At 43.0% G+C, this 26,710-nt stretch overlaps 1 protein-coding gene across 2 annotated transcripts in view; it reads right to left on the bottom strand.

Annotated features, from left to right (window-relative positions):
• Positions 1-1,375: 1,375 nt before the first annotated feature.
• HOMER1 (homer scaffold protein 1) overlaps positions 1,376-26,710 on the bottom strand; it is a 130,705-nt gene continuing 105,370 nt past the window's right edge. The window contains exons 8-11 of one of the 2 annotated variants that reach the window (XM_068250201.1): positions 14,722-14,881; positions 12,736-12,846; positions 7,618-7,698; positions 1,376-3,238 (exon numbers count right to left, since the gene is read on the bottom strand). In XM_068250201.1, the coding sequence (XP_068106302.1) occupies positions 3,050-3,238; positions 7,618-7,698; positions 12,736-12,846; positions 14,722-14,881 (541 nt within the window). In that variant the 3' untranslated portion in view covers positions 1,376-3,049. Of the gene's footprint in view, positions 3,239-7,617; positions 7,699-9,688; positions 9,843-12,735; positions 12,847-14,721; positions 14,882-26,710 lie in introns of those variants that run through there. The other variant, XR_011023458.1, reaches the window with a different exon arrangement.

The raw sequence follows: 26,710 nt of genomic DNA, 5'->3' as shown, positions 1-26,710 counted from the left end.
AGTGACATTTACCACATTTAAAAGTATACTTTTTTTCCTTCGAAACTTTAAAATCGATTTTTCTCAAAAACTATAAGGTCTTTTTGAAAAATTGTTTTTTCCTCTTATTCCTAATGATCTCCTTAACATATCCTGCAAATTTAGGGTTTCTAGCATTTAAGGTGGATTTGCTATTAACCATTAAAGTCGGCAGGTTTTTAAATGTGTATTTTTTTTTTCCTTTGAAACTTTAAAATCGATTTTCTCAAAAACTATAAGGCCGATTTGAAAATTTTTTTTTCCTCTTGTAGCCACTGGGGGCCCCTACAAGCTCTGGGGCCCTAGGGCAGCTGCCTCCTTTGCCTTAATGGTAGCGCTGGCCCTGTCAATGGGGAATAGTAAAATTGCTGCCATTCTTGCACTGTTAATGGCACAAGCATCAAAACTGGTACAACTGATCATTGGGCCACTGGGCTTCAAATTCGGAAAAGGGGTGGAGCCACAAACAGCCAATCAGATTTGTTTTTAATGATGCCAAGGACCCGAAAGCTCACAAACTTGGTCATTGAGTGACTGTGTGTCCAGGTTACAAAAGTGGGCAGAGCCAAAAACAAATTTCACTGGGAAAATATAAACTGCAGGCCTTCTTACACTGTTAATGGCGGGGTTCTCAAACTTTGCCCAGATGGTCACTGGGTGACTGAGATTAATATTCAGGGATGTGGGTGGGGCCTATAATAGCAAATCAAAATTCACCTGTTGATTTTCCAGGGGAATATTTAAATTGCTGCCATTTTTGCACTGTTAATAGCAGATGCCTCAAACCTGCTACAGTTGGTCATTGGGTGACTGGGGTTCAAATGCTGGAGAGGGCGGAGTCACAAACCGCCAATCTGATTTATTTAATTTCTAGGGGAATATACAAATGATTGATGCCAAAGCTCACAACCTTGGTCATTGAGTGTTTGTGTGTTAGGGTTAGAAAAAGTGGGCGGAGCCGACACCAGCCAAATGCATACCCAGCAACACCGGGTCATCAGCTAGTATTGTATATTACCCGCCTCTTGTTTCCTCCCTATTCCTTTAGATTGTAAGCTCACAAAGGCTCTCTCATCCTTTTCTATTCTGCTATATATTTTGTTCATCATGTTATAATTATCACTGTAATGATTAAGTCGACCAATTCTGTATTATGTACCAGTGTCTATATTTTGTGTAAACCACTGTCTGTATTACTATGTACCACATGTTTTGTTTCTTGCTCTGTACAGCGTCCCGGAATATGTTGGCACTTTGTAAATCAATCATAACAATAAAAAGCTACAGACATTGTAGTGTGGGTATGCATTCCAAAAGAAAAAAAAACAGGACTTTGGACAAATACAAGGTATCGAAATACTAAAAGAAGGCTTTTATTGATCCAAAATCTAAAATTTGTTAGGTAAATACACACACAAGCAATTTGCACTAATGGTACAAATGGGTGTCTTGTGCCTATGCAAATAGCAACCCTCAGAATGGTTGCTATTTGCATATTACCTTAAGGGGGCAGTTGCTGTGGGAGTGTACGTTAACAGGAAGTGATCTCATAGCACCTTAAGTTGCTTGCTGTCTTGTACAGTAACACTGTTGTTGGATGTACATTACACATTGTACTGCATACAGGATTACTTTGAAAGTTACCAAGTTAAATTTATTATTTATTCTTTTTTTTATATATATATATATAAATGTTTCAGCATTCCTTACCGTAGTGGTTTCTCAAGTGACAACTTGATATAATCAATAAAAACAGCAAGATCCTAAAAAGCAAAAGAAGTGTAATTGAAGGATGTAAAGGGGTAAAACCCTGACTGTAGCCAACGTTTCAGGGGAGAGTCGTTCACAGTTTGATCACTCCGTAGGAAGAGCTTCCCTATAGCATTACATCCTTAAATATAATTAAGAAAAACCAGGGTTTCCTATTTATCGCTTACTACGTACATATGAAATGCAGGAGACGCTCAGAAATGATGGTTCCCAAAAGACATTAGTAAACATGTTGCATTCATTTCAAAACATACTCATATGCAGTTTGAAAAGTCCATATATTAAACTCTTGTTAAATATTCTTCGTAATGCTCTTCAAATATATATATATTTACCGTATATACTAATTTAACAACTTTAATCTCCCTAGTCTTCAGCTGCCTTTGGAGTTGGCTTTACAGTGTATAAGAAATGAGACCTTTTTCTTTTTTTGGAAAGTAAATTAGTTACAATGGAACAAAAGAAAATAAAAATAAAAAAATTTACACAGGACACAGTAATAAACAAAAAAGAAAAAATAAACACCAGCGTGATTAAAAAAAAAAATCTTCCAGTAGAAAAAAAAAAAAAGAGGAAGAACGTCATACAACGGGTAGGATACAGTATAAGTTTCAGGTAAAGATGGAGTCTGTCTCGGTCCTGGCTAGGTAAATCAGTAATGCACTTTTTTTTCCGACAGTGCAAAAATATCCTGAGAAAATGTTTAGATCACAACAAAAAAATAGAAAGGGCATCCCCATTGCTAAAGGGTTTTTTTTCCAGTTTTTTTGTTTTTGTTTTTTTGCACAAAACACTGCAAGCAGGTATTTCATAAAAAGAAAAAAAAAGAAATAGATTAAAGTAAACCTTAGAAAATCAAATAAAAATTCTACGTATGGAGACTATTATTTTCTTCGCCTTTTTAGCAAACCGCAGGTGGATTGCCTGAAACTACTGGTAACAATAATTGTGAACATTCAGGGCTAGCGTTTCAGACGATCTAGCGCTGAATGCGTTAAAGTTCGTTATGGCCAATAAGGGAATAAGGAGGTAATTTGTAATTCAAGTTTTATTTTTTTTAATTTCCTCTCTGTTAGCTAATAAAGCAAGTCTCAATTTCACACTTCAGCCAACTACGAAATTTGCAATTAAACTCTCAGAAAAGGAGTTTTCCCGTACAGGTATTTGTGCAGCTCTGATGCAGAGCCCACCACCGTGCAGTAAATGGAGACGGTGTGTATCTTGAAGAAGAAGGTTGGTGGTGGCAGCCCTTTTCGCCTTTTTAACTGCACTCTATCAGCTTGGCCAAGCTGTCTCGCAATTCAGTGAGTTCAAAGATTTTGCCGTCCAGAATTTCTAAAAGAGTTTTCAAGTTATTGCGAAAAGCATCCTGTTCGCCCTGACTTTTCTCCAATCGCTGCTCTAAGTCACTCAGCTGGCCTTCAAGGTCTTTGTTATGTGTCTCCACCTCCTAGAGTGAGAAGAAAACAAACATTAGAGTCACATCGGGAATCGTCACCCTCTACACTGTAATCTCTAGACTAACCATGTATAGCACAGTTTAATATGGCACAGTCCCTTGGAGTGAGACTCAAGCCTGAGTTATAAATTGAGCCCAACCCGTCCTGCCTCTCTAAAGGGGCCCATACACTTAATGATTTTCCCGCTGATATAGGGCTGAGACACACCAGAAAAGCTCCCCAAACGCTAGAGGTTTCAAAAGCTCTTCCCAATGTAATGCTATGGGGGTTTTTTACATAACCTCATTGCTCCAGTGTGCACAGACACATAGGATAACATTAGCAGGAGGATTAAAAAACTCAAAACGCTCAGAAAAACACCTCTGGTGTGCACCAGGCCTTACAGCATATTCGATCACTGTGATCAAATGTGCTGTGAAATCATTGTGCAAATGCTGACCGAACGATCGTTTTCCGCCCGATTTCCGTTCCTGTCGATCCGTCCATGCGGAAGATTTTGCTCGATCGCCGGCAGGTCGGGAGAGTGTCGACAGCGGCGTTCGAATGTCCGACGACCGATGCTAGCAGCAATACATTACCTGTTCAGCCGGCGCGAGTCCCCGCTCTCTCCGCTGTCCCTTCTCCGCGCTGGGCTCCAGCTGGCTTCACTTACTTCCTGTGCCGACAGGAAGTTTAAACAGTAGAGCGCCCTCTACTGTTTAAACTTCCCCAGGCAGGAAGTAAATTGAAGCTGTAGCCCTAGAGCCCAGAGCGGAGAAGGGACAGAGGAGACCGGGGGACTTGTGCCGGCCGGATCAGGTAATGTATGCAGGGGGGGGGGGGGGGGGGGCGGCGAAAGCTCCACAGATTGTGAATCGGTTTCATAGTAAAATCGATTCTGTTTGCAGTAAAGGCAGCCATACGATCCCTCTCTGATCAGATTTGATCAGAGAGGTATCTATCTGTTGGTCGATCTGATGGCAATTCAACCAGTGTATGGCCACCTCAAGATGGTGCACTGTCACTAGACTGGTGCCCAGGATAATTTCCAACATATTGGGTGCCCCCGGAACAACTACCTGTGATTGGCCTCTCTGCCAATATACACACTTTATGGAGGGAGGAGGGAAGATGATGAGTGGGGTTACATTAGCCAAGGTTCACACCACAGGGGAAACTGGAAAGTTGCAAAATATCACATGCACTGCATAGCTCCCAACTGTCCCTCTTTTGGAGGGACAGGCCCTCTTTGGGAGCCCTGTCCCTCTGTCCCTCTTTCCTCCTCATTTGTCCCTCTTTCAGGACTTTGGCCCTCTTTCTATGTAAATATACTGTATATATTTCTTTACTAAAAATGTGTTTGATTGACTCTAAACTTTATTCCCATCCTTTAGATTGATATATTGCTAATTACTAATAAAATGTTCATATGAAGGAACATGAACCAGGATAGAAAGGACCAGTGTGGTTTGAATTATAAAACAACATATATTTCTTATGAAATCTTTATGGTATGCGTGACTAGGGGTGTGACAAGGGCATGATCAGGGGTGTGACATGGGTGTAGCTTAAGTGTCCCTCTTTCTCATCTCAAAAAGTTGGGAGTTATGGCACTGTAAATGATTTAATATAAAGGTGAAGCTCGAAAAGTCAATTTATTTCAGTAATTCAACTTAAAAGGTAAAACTAATATATGAAATAGAAAGTCTGCAGGTGTTTTGGAGTAATTAGCTGATTAGCGTGTGACCCTTTGAGCCTAGAATATTGAACATTTTCACAATATTCTAATGGTCTGAGATTTTCATGTTCTCATAAGCTGTAAGCCATAATCATCAAAAGTATAACAAATAAAGGCTTGAAATATCTCCTTTTTCATGTAATGAGTCTATTTCATATATTAGTTTTGTTTTTTTTAAGTTGAATTACTGAAATGAATGGACTTTTGTACTATATTCAAATTTTTTGAGTTTCACTTGTATTGTGCTTTGCATTGTAGACTGCCAGAAAACAGAATTTTATAAATACAGAGAGTGTGTTATTGTCCCCTGTACACAAAAGGGTGCCCATGCTTTTGCCTGGACTGCCTGTACCCAAAAACGGCCCTGCCACTGATTCAGTCACCAGTATCTCCTCACCTCAGATGACCAGTGGGAGCAGCTTAGCGAGGGACAAAGGGGTGGGCATAATTAAAGACTTTGGCCTGAGTCATACTCATGAGTTTACTATTGGTTTAGTAGGAAGAACTATGCAATGCCTGTTTTTTCGTTGTTGTTTTTTTTAACGGGGGTGTGACTATTGCCCCTAAAGTCCTTGGAACGGTGGGGGAGCCAGGGGGATCCCAGGAGCCCAGACCCACTTGTGTATATACACCAGTGCTGGGCCAGGTGGGCATGGCAACCGAGAAATGTATTTTTAACTTTCCCAGTCTTGGACGTCGTCAGGCATTAGTTGTAAAGTGTGTGTTGCGTCACATGCACAGGCAGAGTACCATGCTTGCAGCTGCTGCCTGTGTATTCTTGGGCTGTGTGGTCTGGTGGTGATGTCATGGTCACTGCCCTGCCCTTAGCTGGCATTATGTGGCAGACGCTGAAGAACTGCCAACAATGGAGAGTGCTGGCACTGGGCTCACTACCACAGCTGCTGCACTGTGACTGCAAGGCCGCTTCTGCGTGTGTATGAGTAATTATGATCTTCTTGGTGTATGGGGGCAGAATTGTAGCCTAGCAGAAAGGAGGGGTGGAGCTTTAGGCTGCAGCAAGGGGTGGATTGTCACAGAGATGTGGGGTGGGGCAGACATAGGACCTTAGCGACCCAAGCACTGCCGGCTGATGCAGGGCAGGGGGCCCTACTTATTTTCTCCCCCACATAAGGGTAATTTTGGGTTCCTCCGAGTTGCTAGGACTCCGAGGGGGAATACCATTTAACGCGGCAGGGAATTTGAGTGGCTCACCCTGCGTCCAGCTCGCCGGTGGCGTTAAAATACGTGTGCAGATTCTGCACCTTGAATACCACTGCTGCATCGCTGCTCTGCTAAATGTCTAAATTGGGGGGCACAGCAGAGGGAGAACCACAAGACACCAGGGAACTGTATAGGGGAGGGATGGGGGTCACTAGACACCAGGGAACTTTTTAGGGGTAAGAGGGAAACCACTAGATACCAGGAAACTGTATAGGGGAGGGATGGGGGGTCACTAGACACCAGGGAACTTTTTAGGGGTAAGAGGGAAAACCACTAGATACCAGGGAACTAAACTGGAGAGGGAGGGGCCACTAGACACAAGGGATCTGTATAGGGGAGGGTCATTATCACCAGGGAACTTTATAAGGGAGGGAGGGCCACTAGACACCAGGGAACTGTATAGGGGAGGAAGGGGGGACATTAACACCAGGGTCTTTATGAGGGAGGGAGGTGGCTATCAGACATTGACCTGCGATTTGGTGCCAGTGTTCAATTTTGGCCCACTTTGTATTTGAGTTTGGCACCCATGATCTAGATTCTAGAAATTCATCTGCAGATACAGATTTATGTTGATCTCCAGTGGCTCTCCCCTTCTCATAATGGGTGTCACTAGATAACGCTACCTTAAAAATTGGACTATTTTCACATCAGTATTTTATTTAAGTGCCAGACTTTTTCATTACTCTGTATATTTTCAAGCTGTATTTCAAATTAATTATTAAAAGCTTATCAAGTGTTTCTTCATCTTCATTTCACCAGGGTTGCTGAGGCCATAATACTGTCTTGTGGATGAACAGTGCAATTAGAATCTTATCAGCCCATATTATTAATAGTCCTTTGATGATATGGAGAAAGTGAAGATGTAAGCAGATCTCATATTTCAGGCTAAGTGTTTTCAGAGACCCCAGTGCAATGCGAGGAAGCGTTTATTAGAAAATCGTAGCATATATATACAGTATTATCTCGTTATAATAAACTTGGGCACAGTAAAAGTTCAGGTATAATAAACTACCTCTCTAGGTCTTGGCCAATCTCCGATATAAGACTAGTAAACGTTTTTTGGCCCCTACGTGACGCTGGCTCTGGATGTAGTAAACAGTGGGCGGGGCATGCGTCATATGTCAGTGGTTGGCCACTCTCCTCAGGCTGGTTGCAGGTGAGTTGATGCCTGATAACATTAGTAAGATTGGCACCAGTGCTGGATGTACAGTACTGCACAAATAAGCAGCTTAGGGAAAATGAGGAATAATGTGAACGTAAACAAAAGAGGATGCGGTGTTAACACTTCTACTTTGTAATTACTGATAAAAGTTTTGTCACAGTCTTCCCACGGGATTGTACGCACTTCCGGGTATCTCTTCCCTTGTCAGTCTCTATTCAGTGACGGCTGCAATATGTGGGCAGCACAACAAAAAGCAGATCTTCAAATACCTGTAATTTTTGGCTCAAGGAATCTCTCTGGTCCTGCAGCTCTTTTGCATGTTCTACTTCTTCTTTCAATCTTTCTATTTCCTGAAGGCAAAATAGAGTAATTTGCATAGTTAATTTCATAATCAGCGAGACAGGCTGTAATATGCAACAAACCAAACCACAAGTATCTTATGTGGGCGGAACAACAAAGATGGCAGAAAGTTACATGTGACCATCATTGCTTTCCCAGTCACTTCATGACTCTAGGCCTTGGTTGCCTCATCTCTCATGCAAAACAACCCCAACCTTTTATAATCTGTTTAGCTATTGAAACCAGTTCAAATTGGATAAACCTTCCAGAAAGTAAAAAAAAAAAAAAAACACAAAAGGAAAAAAGGGGTGTAAGGGGAATAAAAGTAGCAGATTTACAGTCAGCTAAAGGTCAGAAATATGAAAATAGAGAAGCGGCAGAAGCTGCATTGCGCACAGGGCTGAATTTTTGGAAAGGCCGCAAAGGCCAGGGCTTTGGGTGGCAATGTCCGAGGGGTGGCTGGACATTGGAAAGGGGTTGCGGAACATGGAAAAGAAGGCTGCAAATGGGGAGAAACACACTGGAGAGGGGAGCTGCTGCTCAAGGGAGTGGTGCATGAAAGAGAGGGGCTGCTGTAAAAGCAGTGGCTGGATAGTTTACTGGTTAAGGGCTCTGCCTCTGACCCAGGTTCGAATCTCGGCTCCTCCTGTTCAGTAAGCCAGCACCTATTCAATGGGGAGACCTTGGGCAAGACTCCCTAACACTGCTACTGCCTATAGAGCGTGTCCTAGGTCACCAGGAGAAAAGCGCAATATAAATGTTCTGTGTCTGTCTGTACATGGATGTTACACATAGAAGAGGGGGCTACACTTGGAATGGGAGTAACAAGGCCACAAAGTCCTTTAGGATAGGGAGCAACAACAACAAAAAATACATAATTCTGGCCTTGTATTCTCTGGCCTCACAGACCCTGATGGATCTGCCTTTCCTTTCATGCCAGGCAACAATCCAAACCCGTATCAGCCAGGGCTGCTGATCCTATTACCGCTAGATTAGTGAAAGATTCATTCTGATTAGATGCTGCAGATTACTGATACCTGCTGCACATTCTGCTTTGCTTAAACGGGCCCTAAAGGTACATTCACACTGGTGTTTTTGACATTGTTCCTGTTTCCAGGAGAAAGCCTGGGTAAAATGAAGACAATGCATTTCAATGACAGCGTCAGTATGCCCATTGTTTCCTGTGAGTTTTCTTGCCCTGTGACTTTAAACGGCATGAAACTCATAATTTCTTCTTTGCTCTAAAATATTCTTTACGTCATAGAACCCACTACCAGAAAAAAAAATGGTAGCAGAACAGCACTCAAACAGTTAAACGCTGCACTTTCTTTTTCAGTGGGAAGCTTATATCCATCCAAAGTTGAGAAAGTAGTAAGCTGTGCAGAGGCGCCAAAAGAATAAAAGTATGCTAAAAAGTTTAAAAATTCGGGTGGCGGCGGTGGACCGGTCACTCCAAAAAGGACACGAAGTTTTGTCACTTGAAAAACAGACAATTTAATTTAATACTCCACAATTAATTCGCAACGCGTTTCACGGGCACAATCCCGCTTCATCAGGCAATAGACATACGGAGTATCACGGCTGGTTGTCCAAACTACGCTTGGCACCTCTGTAGCGTAGTTTGGACAACCAGCCGTGATACTCCGTATGTCTATTGCCTGATGAAGCGGGATTGTGCCCGTGAAACGCGTTGCGAATTAATTGTGGAGTATTAAATTAAATTGTCTGTTTCTCAAGTGACAAAACTTCGTGTCCTTTTTGGAGTGACCGGTCCACCGCCGCCACCCGAATTTTTAAACTTTTTAGCATACTTTTATTCTTTTGGCGCCTCTGCACAGCTTACTACTCAGAGTTTCCACCCTGGTGGAAGGGTGTTACACCCTCTTTTTCCTTCTACAGAGAGCGACATCTTAATCCTGAGTGGGGACAGGTCTAATCTCCCCACCTGCCTATACAGTGGTTACCTGCGTGGTAACCCATGTTTGTGAGTATATTACTTACTTGTTAATTACATTTCTGGTTCCAATACATACTACACTATATCGGGCTCTCGGTTTCTCCCTGTTCATCTCTCTTTACAAAGTTGAGAAAGTGATTATCTTGTTTATGTTTCCTCATCAGCCACAATTAGTAAACATTCCTGGCAGTGCTTTAGCTGAACACAAGCAGAGTGTAAAACAGGAGAAAAATTACCAGCAGATACATTATAATATATAGTAAAAGCAGCTATGCAATAAATTGCAATGGCAGCTTTCAGAGCAGATAAACTGTCCTTCGTACTTTTGGGCAATAATACTTGTGTACAAAAACAAATATAACTGTACAAGTAATAAAACGTAGGAAAACATTTTTATTTAATGCCATATCAGAGTTTAATGCCGCTTTAAGGTGTCTCAGGTCTATAGGGTGCTACTGGCTGGTCTTTGCTACATAACATTAAAGTATCTTTGCTACATAAGAAAGATAGGTCCTTACCGGGGTAGTGGGAAACCTCTGGATGGTGCAGAGGCATCCCGAATTAACTTACAGGCCACTGTTCCAGCAAAAAGTCACACTAAACCTAATTGACTTGCACAAGCTAAATATGTTACATCGTTCCATGGACAGGGCAGTTTCTAGGCTAAATTACACCCAGGGCGAGGGTGTAAAAATTGCGCCCCCACCCACGTGGACTCGGGAACCCTTATTCTTTAGGGACAGTCACACAGCCACAGGTCAGAAATATATCTGCCTACTTACTAGTGACCAGCTGCTCATCCAGGAGGAAGCAGGGACCAGGAGAACACACAGTCAAAGAGAGCCCAGAAATCAGACTCCTCCATGGGCGCCGCACACTGACCGCCTGCAGTCCCGCTACAGGACATCAGGTGTCATCACACGGTGGTGACGTAATGATAACGTGACGTCTGACGCAGGCAGCCCAGGAGGAGTCAAGAAAGGTGATCACACTGGTAATCTTCTTTCTTCTTCCATTTGGTTGCACCACGCGTCACCAGCTCCCTATCGGTGATGTCCTTCTGCCAGCGCCCCCCTTCTTCTATTTGCCGGTCTGGCCCAGGGCGGTCGCCCTGTCTGCACTGCCCAAGAAACGGCCCTGTCCATGGACAAGCACATCCCGAATGCGTGGCATTTTTATTCCGTGCATGAGCGCTTCATTCTGCTAAGCATTCGCGGGCCTTACTCCCACATGCTAATTCGGGATGCGCTTTTCCATGGCCAAAAGCCATTTCAGTTATACTTTAAAGATAACCTGTCACATAAAAAATATGTAAGCTGTACCAGCAGATGTGTACACGTAAACACAGCTCTTGGCAATTTTGGTGAATGGTGAAGTCAGTTTTTTTTTGTTTGCTGGATGTAGTAAAATATCAGTAATGTTTCCGAAATCCTACTATACTACTACAAGGAATATATTCAGGCATTATATACGCAGCAAAGTCCATCAATCCTACACAGAGTATTCTTCTTCTTCCATGTACTGCTCCCCATTTGCAGCCTCCATATGCAGCAACTTATCTTCCATGTCCTGCCACCCCCTGCCTGCGCCTGTGTGGCCTTTCCAAAAAAACAGCCCTATATCTCACAAGTGCCGCCATTCTTGCCCAGGAGATAAAGGTCATGCAGACTTTCAGCTTTAACTCAATGGAGTGTACAAAATGATTGCACAAAAATGTGAGGCAGCTAAAGCATTTTTTTAACACAATCCTTCATTTCAGGGGCTCAAAAGTACCGTATTTGGACGCTCTGGAATATAAGAGGCACCTATGTCTAGAGGGCAAAAATATATATACTAAACCTGGTGCGTCCATGTTCCAGGAGCGTCTTGTAGATGTTCTCCCTCAATTCTTGTGTCCTCCTGTGCCCCCCTCTGTCCCTATATGTCCCGAGTGTGTCCCCTTCTATCCCATGTGTTGTGTCCGGAGCGTGTCTCACCTAATTTGTGGCTCCCACAGAGATCGCAGACATCTCATCTCTGGCACTGCTCCTCTAGTGCTGGCTTCTGCTGATCACATCATCAGCAGAAGCTGTCACTAGGTGGAGCTATGCAGGAGATGAGAGGTCTGAAATTTCAGAGAGAGACACGGATTAGGTGAGACACGCTCCCTACACAGCTAATTATATACGGGGAGGAGGGGAGCAGGAGACATGGGGGGAGCGGAGACACAGGAGGAGGAGTGGAGCTACATGGGAGAGGGAGACACATTGGGTACAATGCAAGGAGTCCACAGTGAGTCAATTGGACAACTGACTCAAAGGCTATTTCATGGGCAGATGTGTGCAAGTCTGTGGTTTTGTCATTATCAATTAAGCAGATAAAAGGCCTGGAGTTGATTTGAGGCGTCGTGCTAGCATGTGGAAGATTTTGCTGTGAACAGATAACATGCGGTCAAAGGAGCTCTCCATGTAGGAGGAAGAAGCCCTCCTTAAGCTGCAAAAACAGAAAAAACGGTCCGAGAAATTGCCAGGGGCGTAGCAAAAAGGGTTGCAGAGGTAGCGACCGCATCGGGGCCCTTGGGCCAGAGAGGCCCTGAAGGACCCTCCCTCAACTACAGTATTAGCTCTCTATTGGTCCTGTGCTCAAAATAATTACTTCTATAGATACTTTGAATAGTAATAATCATTAACAAGCTGTTCCCCTATCCCCTTCTTGCACCTCTGGCACTGTGGTTGCCATTGGCAGGTTTTGGTGCGCCGTATCAATTGTTATGTATAGAGTGCTTGGGGGGCCCCATTGTAAAACTTGCATCGGGGCCCACAGCTCCTTAGCTACGCCACTGGAAATTGCTACAATATTACGAGATGCAAAATCTACAGTTTGGTACATCCTGAGAAAGAAAACAAGCACTGGTGAACTCTGGAATTCAAATAGACCTGGACGTCCATGGAAGACAACAGTGATGGACGATTGCAGAATCAAAATGAATGAATCATCACAAAAATATTTATAGACCTAACTGTACATCTGTTTCCTGTGTACAGTGATGATTATAAAAGAAAAATACAAACACACAAAAGAATCTGTATTCATTTTAAAACCCGCAAAATACCTCTTCTTTTTTCTTCAGCGTAGATTCTAATTCTTGTATTGTCTGATTGAGTTCTGTTTTGTGCGTCTGCACTGCATTCGCTTGACTGCTGAGACTCTCTAATTCGCTCACCTGTGCAGGGTAAGATCAAAGGGAATAATTCATCAAGACAGGAAATAGAAGCATAGCTGTTATAATCCCAACATTTCATCCCACTCGCATGGAAAGTTTTACTTCAGCCCGTTTCTCATCATTCCTTCCTCATTTGCTAGTTGGTTACACGGAATGTAACAGAGATTTTATTCAGTATATTTTTTTCACTTATTTATCGTGTTCAGATAGAAACATAAGAAATCTTACAAATAAATGTTTCAGGTTTTTTGTTGCTTACTTCTTTCTACTGTTTATTAGGAGCTGTCTTATGTTTGTTACACTGAAACGAATTCTACATTCTACTACAGTGTAATCATGTTATAGTAAACTCTTATCTAGTAAGCATTTGGTTATAGTAAATGTAATGTGCTAATCAGACAATGTATCTGCAGATCGACCAAGAGACAGATCTCTTTCTGATCAAATCTGATCGGAGTGAGATCTGTTGTCTGCCCACACACCAGCACACCGATTCCCAAGAGATTTCAGCATGATATCTCTCGGGAATCAGCTTCGTGACGCCGCATCCGCCGCTTCCCGCCTCAAGTGAGTGTGTCCTCCATCCATACATTTAAAAGGAACCTGAGTCGGGGCATTTGAAAAAATTGCACATACCTGAGGCTTCCTCCAGCCCCCTCCAGGCTGATCACTCTGCAATTCGGCCCTGAAAGTCCTCCGGTCTGGGGCATTTTGCGCATGCGCAGCTCGACGGGGCACTCAACTCCTCAGGGACCAAAGCGCATCGAGGGAGCGCACGTGTCTGGACTGCGCCTGTGCCGACTGGTCTACAGTGAAGGACTTTCGAGGCCGAATTGCGGAGGATTCAGGCGGCACAAGAGGACAGCGAGGGAGCGATCAGCCTGGAGGAAGCCCCATGTATGTATATTTTTAATTTTTGGGGACATGCTGCGTGTGGCCAATCGGATGCTCGAATCAGCTGCCAAATCGAATGATGTATGGGCATGTATGTATAACCCCATACACTAACATCCCATCCCATAGCGTCCCATTTACGGTAGCTCGGACTTATTTTTGGGGGAGGGCTTATATTTCAAGCATGCTTAAAATATAAGCTAGGTCTTATTTTTTGGGGGAGGTCTTATTTTAGGGGAAACACGGTACCATATGAATAAATTAATTTCATCCCCACATTTCGCTGACGTACTACACCATAAGAATTAGCCTCCTGTTCTCTCCTGTATTTTTTTCCCATATCCTGAAGGATCTGCAGGCAGAGGCGTAGCTAGGGCTTCCAGCACCCGGGGACAAAGACTATTAATGCGCCCTGTAAGGAGGTCAAAAAAGGGGCGTGGGCATGGTAATGGGTGGGGCCAAATATACATGACCTTAGCAGTGGTGTAAAAGGTCTGGCAGGGAAGTTTGAGCTCTGCCATAGTGTTTCCTCCCAAAATACATGTAATCTGACAGCATTTCACCAAAAATACATGTAATTTGGCAGAGGTTCCTCCAAAATACAGATATTTGGCAATGGTTCCCCCAAAATAGACACAATCTGGCAGCAGTGGTTCCCCCAACATACATATAATCTGTCAGCTGTTCCCCAAAATACACTTAATCTGGCAGCAGCGGTTCCCCAAAAATACAGTTAATCTGGCAGCAGTTTCCCCAAAATAGGTGCCCCCAGTATAGGTAACCAGGTCTATAGGTGTCCCCAGTGGTAGTAACCAGGTAAATAAATAAAAAAAATACCCACAGGTCACAGCTGGGCGCCCCTAGGGACCCAGCGCCCGGGGGCACGTGTCCTACCCCGCCCACCCCTAGCTACGCCCCTGTCTGCAGGTCAGACTCTCCAGCTGTACTCTCCAGGCGGACGACGTAACGTTGGGTACTCACCCGCTTGTGGAGACGCTCTGCTTCTTCCTGGTACGCAGCCAGCTGTTGTTTCCATTGTTTTACATTGGCAGTAGACTCCAGCAAGGCTGCTGTAAGTTTGGCATTGTTTCCTTTAAGTGTGGCCAGTTCTGCTTCCCAGTGCTTGTTGATTGCAGAACTGCTGTGAAAGGAAGAAAGCACAATACTCAGCTTCACCAGAAGTTGATATATCTATACATTTCTGTGTATTATACATACAGGACAGTTTTGTATGACTTTTCAATGGTTTGGTTCACACACAAATGATGTACAATTCCAATCCTGTCACGCAAAACTGATAGAAACTGACAGGAAAGCAATGGACTGGACCAGAAGTGTACAGATTTATGTGAGAACCAGGCCTAAGCCCCAGTCATCTGCCTAGGTTGCCTGGTGGATGTTCCTCCTCATGGTGTTTTTTTACATTTTGTCTGATCAGCATATGTTGCTTACAGTAATATCTAACAAAAGTGTAATTTTACCTTAAAGCAGCATGGTCAGCCATACTATCCCAGGAAAAAAAACACAAAAACACATACAGTCGGTTGCAAAAGTATTCAGCCCCCTTGAAGTTTTCCACATTTTGTCACATTACTGCCACAAACATGCATCAATTTTATTGGAATTCCACGTGAAAGACCAATACAAAGTGGTGTACACGTGAGAAGTGGAACGTAAATCATACATAATTCCACACATTTTTTACAAATAAATAACTGCAAAGTGGGGTGTGCGTAATTATTCAGCCCCCTGCGTCAATACTTTGTAGAACCACCTTTTGCTGCGATTATAGCTGCCAGTCTTTTAGGGTATGTCTCTACCAGCTTTGCACATCTAGAGACTGAAATCCTTGCCCATTCTTCTTTGCAAAACAGCTCCAGCTCAGTCAGATTAGATGGACAGAGTTTGTGAACAGCAGTTTTCAGATCTTGCCACAGATTCTCGATTGGCTTTAGATCTGGACTTTGACTGGGCCATTCTAACACATAGATATGTTTTGTTTTAAACCATTCCATTGTTGCCCTGGCTTTATGTTTAGGGTCATTGTCCTGCTGGAAGGTGAACCTCCACCCCAGTCTCAAGTCTTTTGCAGTCTCCAAGAGGTTTTCTTCCAAGTTTACCCTGTATTTGGCTCCATCCATCTTCCCATCAACTCTGACCAGCTTCCCTGTCCCTGCTGAAGAGATGCACCCCCGAGCATGATGCTGCCACCACCGTATTTGACAGTGGGGATGGTGTGTTCAGAGTGATGTGCAGTGTTAGTTTTCCGCCACAAATGCGTTTTGCATTTTGGCCAAAAAGTTCCATTTTGGTCTCATCTGACCAGAGCACCTTCTTCCACATGGTTGCTGTGTCCCCCACATGGCTTGTGGCAAACTGCAAACGGGACTTCTTATGCTTTCTGTTAACAATGCCTTTCTTCTTGCCACTCTTCCATAATGGCCAACTTTGTACAGTGCATGACTAATAGTTGTCCTATGGACAGATTCTCCCACCTGAGCTGTAGATCTCTGCAGTTCGTCCAGAGTCACCATGGGCCTCTTGACTGCATTTCTGATCAGCGCTCTCCTTGTTCGGCCTGTGAGTTTAGGTGGATGGCCTTGTCTTGGTAGGATTACAGTTGTGCCATACTCCTTCCATTTCTGAATGATCGCTTGAACAGTGCTCCGTGGGATGTTCAAGACTTTGGAAATCTTTTTGTAGCCTAAGCGTGCTTTAAATTTCTCAATAACTTTATCCCTGACTTGTCTTCTGTGTTCTTTGCCGTTCACGTAGTTGTTGCTCCCAATATCCTCTTAGACAACCTCTGAGGCCCTCACAGAGCAGCTGTATTTGTACTGACATTAGATTACACACAGGTGCACTCTATTTAGTCATTAGCACTCATCAGGCAATGTCTATGGGCAACTGACTGCACCCCGACCAAAGGGGGCGAATAATTATGCACACACCACTTTGCAGTTATTTATTTGTAAAAAATGTTTGGAATCATGTATGATTTTCATTCCACTTCTCATGTGTACACCTCTTTGTATTGGCCTTTCACGTGGAATTCCAATAAAATTGATTCATGTTTGTGGCAGTAATATGACAAAATGTGGAAAACTTCAAGGGGGCTGAATACTTTTGCAACCCACTGTATATAAGTAGATAAATACTTGTTCTACTTTCATATCACTGCATTGTCATTGCACTGTCCACATTTTGATTTCAGTGAATTTTATATAGTAAATAAAGAGAAAACTGCTCCTGGCATTTTCCATTTTTACTTCTTCTGACTGAAGCCAATCCTGATGTAATTTCCTCCCTTAGGGCTGGAACCCACAGGAGCGCTTTTGGCAGCGTTTTGGCAGCACTGCGATACGCTAGCAGTTTGCCAAAACGCTGGGCTAATGTTAATGAATGGGGCAACTTCCACAGGAGCGTTTGCGTTTCTCAGAAACGCAAACGCAGGACCTGCAGCATTTTGGGAGCGTTAGCGCTTCAATGTAAAGTATTGAACCTCTAGCAGAAACGCTCAGCAAAACCTAAACTGAGCGGTTTTGCTAGCGTTTTGCGGTTCAGCACACTGTAACAAAATGAAAAATAATTCACAGGACCAATCAGGATAAAAACGCAAAACGCAAACCGCTACGCACCCGCTGGCCCAAAAAATACAATGTTGCAAAACATGACCAAAAACGCACATGAATCCTCTTGCAAACCGCTCAGACAAAACGCTAGCAGTTGCGTTTTGCGTTTGCTGATTTCAGTGGGTTCCAGGCCTAACTCTTTTTTTCTCTCCTACAAAATGCACTGTCATATCTAGCTTGCTTTGTAAACACATGTGAGCAGAGCATAGATCAGATTTCAGCAGCTTCTCCCTTCTCAGCCTTGTGTCACACTGAACTGCCCTCAGCCAATCAGTGATGGGCAGGAATGTGGGATGGGAGATGACAAGCCTCCTTCCAGTCGGCAGCGTACAAACTAGATCCAGGCTGACTGAGATAAGATTTATTACAGTAGAAACATTTATGATTAGATTGGAATGGTTACAATGTAGAGTCAGGTTGTAGGCTTTGTTCACATCTAAAATCAAAATCGCTGACAGCAGCAGCATTTTTTTTTAGCGTTTTTTACCCCTCCCGGTGCTCCACTGCGCAGTACGATTTTTGCAGAGCAATTCCGTTTTTTTTTCAATTCCTGACATCAGTCAGGAAGTGAACTGTTTGATCCGGAAAATAATAAATACAATGTATTTATTCCTAGAAACGCAAAGCAATCGCCGGATAAAAAAAAAACAACCAACTACGAGTTGTGAGAATTTTGCGTTTTTCTATACCTTCCATTATAGCAAAATCTCCCCAAAGATGGTACGTGCAGCGCTTTTGTGAACGGGAAGCAGACAAAACGTGCTGATATGAACTATCCCATAAGGATTCATTACACAAGGTATCTTAGGGCGTTTTTCGCCGGCGCTCAAAAAAAGGGCAAAACAACATAGGTGTGAACAAGCCCTCAGTCTGCATAATAAACACAGAGCAGTGGGTTAGGGCCCATTCATAAAAGCGCAAAACGCCAGCGGTGGGTTTTGCAGGAGTGATTTTTCCGCGATTGACGTGGAAAAATCACTGGACACTTCAACGATTTTTCCGCGATTGCGATTAGCGCTTCTATAGCACTAAACGCGACAGCCGGGAAATCGCCTGAAAATGGTGCAGGATACACGTTTGCATTTGGCGATTTGCGTTATCGCCGGCGATTAACACAAATCGCTCAAGTGAGAACGAGCCCTTAGGGTATCATAGCACTAGCGCTTTAAAAAGCGCTATCGCTTGAGCGTTTAGTCGAAATCGACGGCAAAACGCTATATTGTGAATGGGGCCTAAATGAAATTTGACTTGGTGGCTGCAAATCCCGCCTTAAATACTAGTAGCAATTATTATTACAAGGAGCAAGCAATAAACATAATCTGGCGTAATATTGTCTAACTGCAAATAATGAAGGTCAAAAGAAAAGTGGTGTTGTTGTCGACGCAACAAGTCCAATATTCCGATCTCTCCTCTAGTAACACAGCCGGTATAAAAACCAAAAAGAAGATCAGCGCAGTTGAAATAATTCTATAATTGAAGATACATTTTAACTGTATTGCAGATGAAGTGATTAAAGTTCCTATCACAACATAAGCACTCAATGAAATTAGGCTTCCCAAAATAAAACCCAAACGCTACCCAGGCACCCCTGCTTAACATACTCGCAGCTCTCCTGATTAATTTAATGGCGTACATCAATGCTATTTCACGCTGCTCGCCCGTAAACCCAACCGAACGCGCCTCACTCCATGTTGGAAATTATCATTAGAATTAATGCGAGTCATTAAAGATGTACCTTCGCTATCTGTGCATCGGATCGCAATTCACTGCCAAAGGCTATGAAAGCAGTTTTATTTTCTGAAAAGTAGGTCAGTTATGAAAAATAAATCCCATTAGTTTCACCATATGGAGTATTATTTGGCATAAGAGATAAGCACACAATTATTTAAGCACGCCAAAAAAAAGAAGTGAAAGATTACCGGGAACCGTCCGCTGGATGTGGTGGGGCTATTCTGCTCAGAAACAGAACAGGAAGGAACGTTCTCTGCACTTTAAGGTAGTAGTTTGTTGTTTTTTATTTTTTTCAAAAGAGAATTTAAAGCGGACCTGAACTCAGAACTTCCTCTCTGCTCTAAAAGATACACAACAGCATAATAACCTTTAAAAGACATCCAAGGCGAAAATAAACTGATGAGAAAAACAATTGTAGCTATCCTCCTTCTCCTAAAAATGACTTTTTTTTAGATATCCCACAGTTTTATTTTATATTTAAATCTAGTTTTTAAGTTTTTACTGCTTCATTGTCTCTGCTCAATGACACATTCATTGAAGTATGCCAGAGCTAAAATCTATGAATTATTTACCCTTTTTATCTCTTTTCTGCTCCGAGAAGCCATTTACTGACAGGAAAGTGTTTTATGGCTGTAATTACTTATCAGTGAGGGTTATGCTATAGTCTGACCCAGTCCAACCTGGTCCCGACCCGGACAGAAACTGTCATTTGCATACCTGATGATTAACTCTTTCATGCAGTGAAAGAAAAGAAGGAACGCAGCACAGTTATTTGTGTGTTTGGCACTGTACATACGCATGTCTATCTCATCATGTCACATGTCACCTCGATTGTCCTTTAAAGAAATACTTTTTTTTTGTTATATTTATTTATTTTAGTACTTATATAGCACTAATATATTACACAGCGCTGTACAGAGTATATATTGTCTTGTCACTAACTGTCCCTCAGAGGGGCTCACAATCTAATCCCTACCATAGTCCTATATCTATGTATGTATCGTGTAGTGCATGTATCATAGTCTAGGGCCAATTTTAGAGGGAAGGCAATTAACTTATATGTATGTTTTAGGGATGTGGGAGGAAACCGGAGTGCCCGTAGGAAACCCATGCAGACATGTGGAGAACATACAAACTCCCTACAAAGTCGCCTCACGTATGGCCATCATACTTTCAGTAAGTCAGACCAAGAGTTCAGCATGTGTCAGCATAACATTCACCAGTTAAAGAGCCAAGAAGTTGATCCACAAAACCGCAGGTAAAATTGCCGTGCGCTGGCGTTTACCTAATGAATGTAATGTCCATTGCGCACATAGCGCAGCTCGCATTATGTATGCAAAACACGTGCCTAACTTCTATGAAGTAATCAACCCCCAAGAGTGTTAAATTATGTGTGAAGGAGCAGCAATTTACAGAGAATGACAGTAAACCACTATAAATCTTAGAAAGCACATGTTTCCATATCCACCTGGGTTAAGAACCCCTTTATATATACAGAGGATCTCTGTATATATAAAGGGGTTCTTAAAGAGGAACTCCAGTGAAAATAATGTAGTAAAAAAAGTGCTTCATTTTTTACCATAATTATGGATAAATGATTTAGTCAGTGTTTGCTCATTGTAAAATCTTCCATCTCTCTGATTCACATTCTGACATGTATTACATGGTGACATTGTTACTGTGGGCAGGTTATGTAGCTGCTGCTTGCTGTTTTGGCTGTTAGAGACAGCTGTAAACAGCCATTTCCTGTCTGTAAACATTGTTACATTGTGGCAGTTTGCCCAGAGTACCTCAGTACTCAGAGCTTCTTGTGGGAGGGGTTTTAGCACAAAATCAGTCATACAGCGCCCCCTGATGGTCTGTTTGTGAAAATCATTATATTTCTCATGTAAAAGTGGGTATCAGCTACTGATTGGGATAAAGTTCAATTTTAGGTTGGAGTTTCTCTTTAACCCTTTAGCAGCTAATTAATTTAAAGGCTTCCATGTGCTCCAGACCAATTTATTTTAGCACATTTTTTTATTTCTTATTTGTAGATTTCCTTACTTCTAATTAGTACTGCATAATGTGTATTTAGGGCCACTTGTCACTAGGGGAGCAGTGTGAGACAATAACAGAGGACTTCTGCTTTCAGTTTCTATATTTTCTGCTAGTAGAGAGAGATCAAAGAATTTTTAAGAATTGACAGCACAAGGGGGTCTGTGGGCTGAGGTCACAAGCAGTGCACTTATCGCAAACTAAATCATTCCTTTGAAGTTGCTAAGGGGTTAAAGGAGTACCACTGTGAAACATTTCACATAAAACATTTAAATACATGTATACACATACTTATAAGAATTGCTTTTCTCCCAGAATAAAATGCAATATCAAATATTTTGTTATGTTGCTGTTGCTTACAGAAAGCAGTACAAATCTGATAGATTTGGCAGGTTTTTGACTAGTCCTTATCCTCATGAGTGAGGCCCAGTGCAGTGCAGACCTCTAGCAGATCTGCAAAACGCTAGAGGGTTTAGCAGATTTCAGAGCGATTCTAGGCATGTTTAGAGAGGTTTTCTAAACATGCCTAGCATTTTTTGGAGCGTTTTTGTGTAGCAGATTAAAAATATTGTTAAAGTAAAACTGTAACTAAACAGCTTCTATAACAAAAATGCCTGGAAAACCGCTCTGATCTAGCGTTTTTCAGAGCTGTTTTCCACTTTCCTATACTTTAACATTGAAGCAGAAACGCCTCAGAAATCTAAAAACTGCAGCAGTCCCCGAGTTTGCGTTTGTGGAAACAACGACCCGCTCTGGTGTGCACCATCCCATTCACTTTCATTAGCCAAGCGGTTTTCCCCCTGCAAGCATTTTAAAAGCGCTCCAGAACCGCTGTGGTGTGCACCAGCCCTTATTCTCAATGTGTCCTTTATTTTTTACAAAAGCACAGCCTAGAAAGAAAACTCTGAGAACCCCCATGAGCAGAGGGACTAGCGCAAAACGTGTCAGATCTGTCAGATTTTTACTGCTGCTGCAGGTGACAGTTACGTAGAAGAAAATAAATGTATAGTTTATTTTAATGTGGGAGAAAAGTATACACATGTATTTAAAATTTTCCAATTTTGCATGACAGTGGTCCTTTAACTCATAAGCAGCTTATCCCGTTTGACCTCATTTGGCAGAACTCTTGTGCAGACCCGTTTCTAGGGGCCGTGCAGCCGTGCGGCAGCACTGAGCGCAGACAGCCAAAGGGCGCTGTGAACTCTCCCTCCCTCTCCCCGGGGGACTGCAAAGTAATTAGTTCAGGGAAGCACTGAAGAAATTGAGAATAGCCTGAGATGGAGCAGAGAGCTTATCTGTATTGCACATCACACAGAGGCTACTTGCCTGTAATAGGACTCCTGTCCCTGCCAGTCTCTCACACAAGTCAGAAAGTAGCCCTCCTGGATTCTAGGGACTGTCAAAAACTTTAACTTGTATAACACCTTATCCACACATGCAGTCATAATAACAATAGGGAGAGACCAGACAGATGTTTGCACACGGACCCTCCAGGCAAGCTCTGCATCATGCTGTGTATATTTACCAGCTTGCCTGTCCTCTGATTGCACTTTTATCAGCTAGCCTCAAGTTTCACATTGCCTTACAACAAACCCCAATACACCAGACACCAAACCTACCCTAAATCACTGAATGAAAGGTGGCCTGGGGGGAGATTGTCCCCCTTCCCCCCTGGCCAGTCCGCCCCTGAACTATACTTGATACCTATACTGGAGGCACCTACCTGGCTAATCTATACTGGGGGCAATTATACTGGGGCACCTATGCCTGGCTACCTATATTGGGGGGACCTATAGCCTGAGTGCAACTAGACCTAGCTAACCTATACTGCAGGCACCTATACCTGGCTCCGGCACGGGGGGGGGGGGGCGCAATTTTTACACTCTCGCACTGGGTGCATTTTAGCCTGGAAACTGCCCTGCTCTTGTGCTGCAAATTCTTGGAATGCTTAGATCTCTCTCTGCTAGCAAAAAATATAGAAACTGAAAGCTGTAGTCCTCTGTTATTGTCTCACACTGCCCCCTGGTGACATGTGGCCATAAATACATATTACAGCACTACTAATTAGAAGCAAGGAAATGTAAGAAGTAAGAAATAAAAAAAAATTGCTAAAATAAATTGGCCTGGAGAACAAGCAAGCCTCTGAATAAATTGGCTGCTATAGGGTTAAGAATCAGAGAATTTTTGCTGTTTTTGTGAACAGGCACACATAAAATTGCTGTAGAAAAATACAGTACATTCAATACATGGGAAAGGTGAGCGCTGAAACGCTGCCGTGATTTTAATGTTTCCATGGCAACAAAACAATTTTTTTAAGTATGGGGGGAGACATTTGCTTAACAAATCCTAACATACAAAAGATTTTTCTTGGTATTTATTTGTTGCTTGTCAATAATGCCGGAATGTGCCTGGAGCCTGCATCCAGAGCGCAGACATTGCATGCATGTTAAACTGTCTGAATTCAATGCAGTACTTTACCTTATTCTAAGTGCTCATCACCGCCTGCACAAAATGAGGCTTTTGATGTCTGCTAATAGGTTGGGCAGAATGTGAGAAAGTTGCCATGCCAGCTGTCATATTTTGGGCAGCGGCAGACAAGTAGACTTGATTGGCCTAGTTCCAGCGAGGTTAGTTGACACTGCACTCTAGAACACTTTAATACAGCAAAGTAAGCGTTTCAACCTTATCTTGAAAAGGCAGCTGACACAAGTTGATGGATGCCCAATCACTGCCCGCAAACATGGCAACAGACGCCGGCTCTCATCTCTGCTTTTGCCAACGCTGCATATAAAAGGTCTGAACGCATTTAGGAGAGTTTTTTTCCTGCCTTTAACATTTTTGCTTTTTATTCTCTCAAATATACTTAAAAGGAATATAATGATTTGTGGCAAAAAAAGAACATTTTCCACCCCCACAGTTAGCTCTGTTGATTAGGCACCTGAAAAGATAATGATGAGTGGGTGTGGCTGCAGATACACTGCTCAGAGTATGTGCCAAAAGCAGCAGCAGATCATGGAAACCAGAGCATGGAAAATAGGTTCAACTCACAGTCCTTTGGGCTAAGGGGTCTGGTGATGTGAGCAAGGGAAGAATGAATTGAAGAGCAGTGGCAGCACAGCATATACATTACCTACTTCCGGTGGTGGCCGGGTGCCTGACAGCCAATCAGCATAAGGCTCACAGGGGCAACATGCTGATTGGCTACCAGGCACGCAGCTAAACTGAACTGTAGAGAACTTGTCCCGCCGCTGGAAGCAGGATGTTTATGCAGCTGCTCCGCAATCCACTTTTCACTCACTAACTCACAGGAACGGGCCTCTTCGCCTCCAGGCTGCCCTTGTTGGAGGGGTTGTAGGGGCTATTGTTATTCCCCTGGGCAAGTGATATCAATGTGCTAATTATTGCAAGCTGTTATTGTTTTAGATTTGGTCTTGATTGATTGTTACATATTTTCCAGATTTCCAGGACAGTAAAAACCCAGGCTGTACATAAACAGTGTATTGTTATTAAACAGTGGCTCTACTCCCCTTCTAACAATTATAGGAAAGCTTTGTTACGTGAATTATACATTCCTCCGTAATAATCAGTTTCCATTGAAAACTTCTGCAAGCTGTGGTTGCGGTGGTCTGTGGTTAGCCATAATATGCCAGGGAAAAAAACACATATATACGGTAAGTAGATAAATACTTGATCTATTTACATAACACATGTATTGTACTGTCCACATTTTGATTTCAGTGAATGTTATATAGCAAATGAAGAGAATTCTGTTCCTGGTGGGAACCATGTCTTTTGCCCACAGTTTAGGCTAAATGCTGATGTAATTTCTGCCCTTTACTTTTTTTTCTTTTCTTCTCCAATCGCTGGGTCACCTCAGCCTTGCTTATAAACACAAGTGAGCAGAGGATCGTATTTCAGATAGGCAGCTAGGCAGGGAAATAAATGGAAGAGGAGAAATATATTATAGATAAAAAGAACCCCCAGCATGCAACTGTTTGGCACTGACTACTAAAGGGCCAGTGCTTCTTAAGTATGTGATAACTCCAAACCATAACAGCAGAAAAAGTTTTGAAAGTTTTGAATGCAGGATTTGCATCTTTATCACTTAATACACTCAGACCAGTTGCTGTTGAAATTAGATTTTAATGGTGACAATACCGCTTTAAAGACACAACAAAAATCCCTTATGACATAAATGAAGTAACTGTAGTAAACTGAAGCTAGACTGGTTCCTATTGGTTAGAAGAGCTTTCCTACGGTCACTGTTCTCAGCTCTGTGCTACTGAATGCAAATCAGTACATCCTGAACAAATGTACTCATAAAATGGTGGAGAGGTTATCTGGGGAGATGCAGTTTGTACAAGTCTGTGACTCAGGCTTATCCTCCTCCACAACAAGACTTCCTTAACAGCTGAAACAAGTATTATAGTCCTACTGCACAATGCAAAACCCTGTCTAATGCTGTAGACACACTATGGGCTCAAACTTCTTAAAGGACACTTGGGCCCATATGCAATTCTCTTTCTCTCCTAGATGATCATTTTTCATCTTCTTGTTTACAATAACGTTTCAGTATTTTGCTGTCCCCCTACACAGGAAGAAGTAGTGAAGCACGGGAGACAGAGCAGCCTGGTGGCAGGAAACATGGTGGGGGGCTGAAGGTGAGATTGCAGTACGAGGCTCCCTGCGGCGCTGCCACGTATTTTTTCAATGGGGGGGGGGGGAGCACAAAGGGGGATTGAGGAGAGGGAGGGAGGAGTCGGGCCCTTCTCCCCGTGGGTCAATCCCTGTGTGCCTGCTGCTCCCCCCTCCTTCACTGAGGTAACTGCGCCCCCTTCTCTCATTGTGCCCCAGGTGGACACCCGCCTTGCCCACCCATAGAAACGGGGCTGGGAGTGGCCATAGCTTTGGAAGACTTTAGAAAAAAAAGTTTTGCCAATGAAGGGGGTAGAGTTTCAAGCCTCTAAAGATTACAGACAAGCGGTGCGTTATTGCCTCTGACACCCACCGATCCTGGCAGAATTAACAGAGAGCCTTATATTACAGGCTCTCTGTTTTTTAATCTTGTTATACTTTAATGCAAATTGTAGTCTCCTAATAATAGGGAATTCTGCTCTGTAACAGAGACTGAGAGAGGAGAGGGAAGGCTCTACAGGATCCAGAGTCTTTCCTCTCCTTCGGTATCTGTTTTTTTTTTTTTTTTCATTACGGTTTCCAATGACTTTAAGGGTAAGCACAGTTTCATTATTAGAATATATAGACTTAGTGGTATGGGAAAGCAACCCATCCCAAATGGTACAGTTGGCTCTCACTCTCTTCCTTTCTCCTTCAAGCAAACCTGTGAGTTTGTTTATTAAAAAAGTTAGATACTTACCTCGGGAGGGAGGAGCCTCCAGAGGGTCGCCCTGTCCTCCTCCATCTGGCCGTAAAAAGAACGGAGACCCCCTCCCCCCCCCCCAAGCACAGCCGCACTGTGCCAGTGCAGTAGCATGGACCCGCTCAGGCTTCAGTGGAAAAAGCCAACCACTGCACCGTCTCAGCCATCAACAAGGCTTGGCGACGGTCTTTCA

Source organism: Hyperolius riggenbachi, chromosome 1 (assembly GCF_040937935.1).
Source record: "Hyperolius riggenbachi isolate aHypRig1 chromosome 1, aHypRig1.pri, whole genome shotgun sequence".
NCBI classification, from domain to species: domain Eukaryota; kingdom Metazoa; phylum Chordata; class Amphibia; order Anura; family Hyperoliidae; genus Hyperolius; species Hyperolius riggenbachi.
The sequence above is the reverse complement of the archived record's forward strand: the minus strand, read 5'-3'. Positions and strand labels throughout refer to the sequence as shown.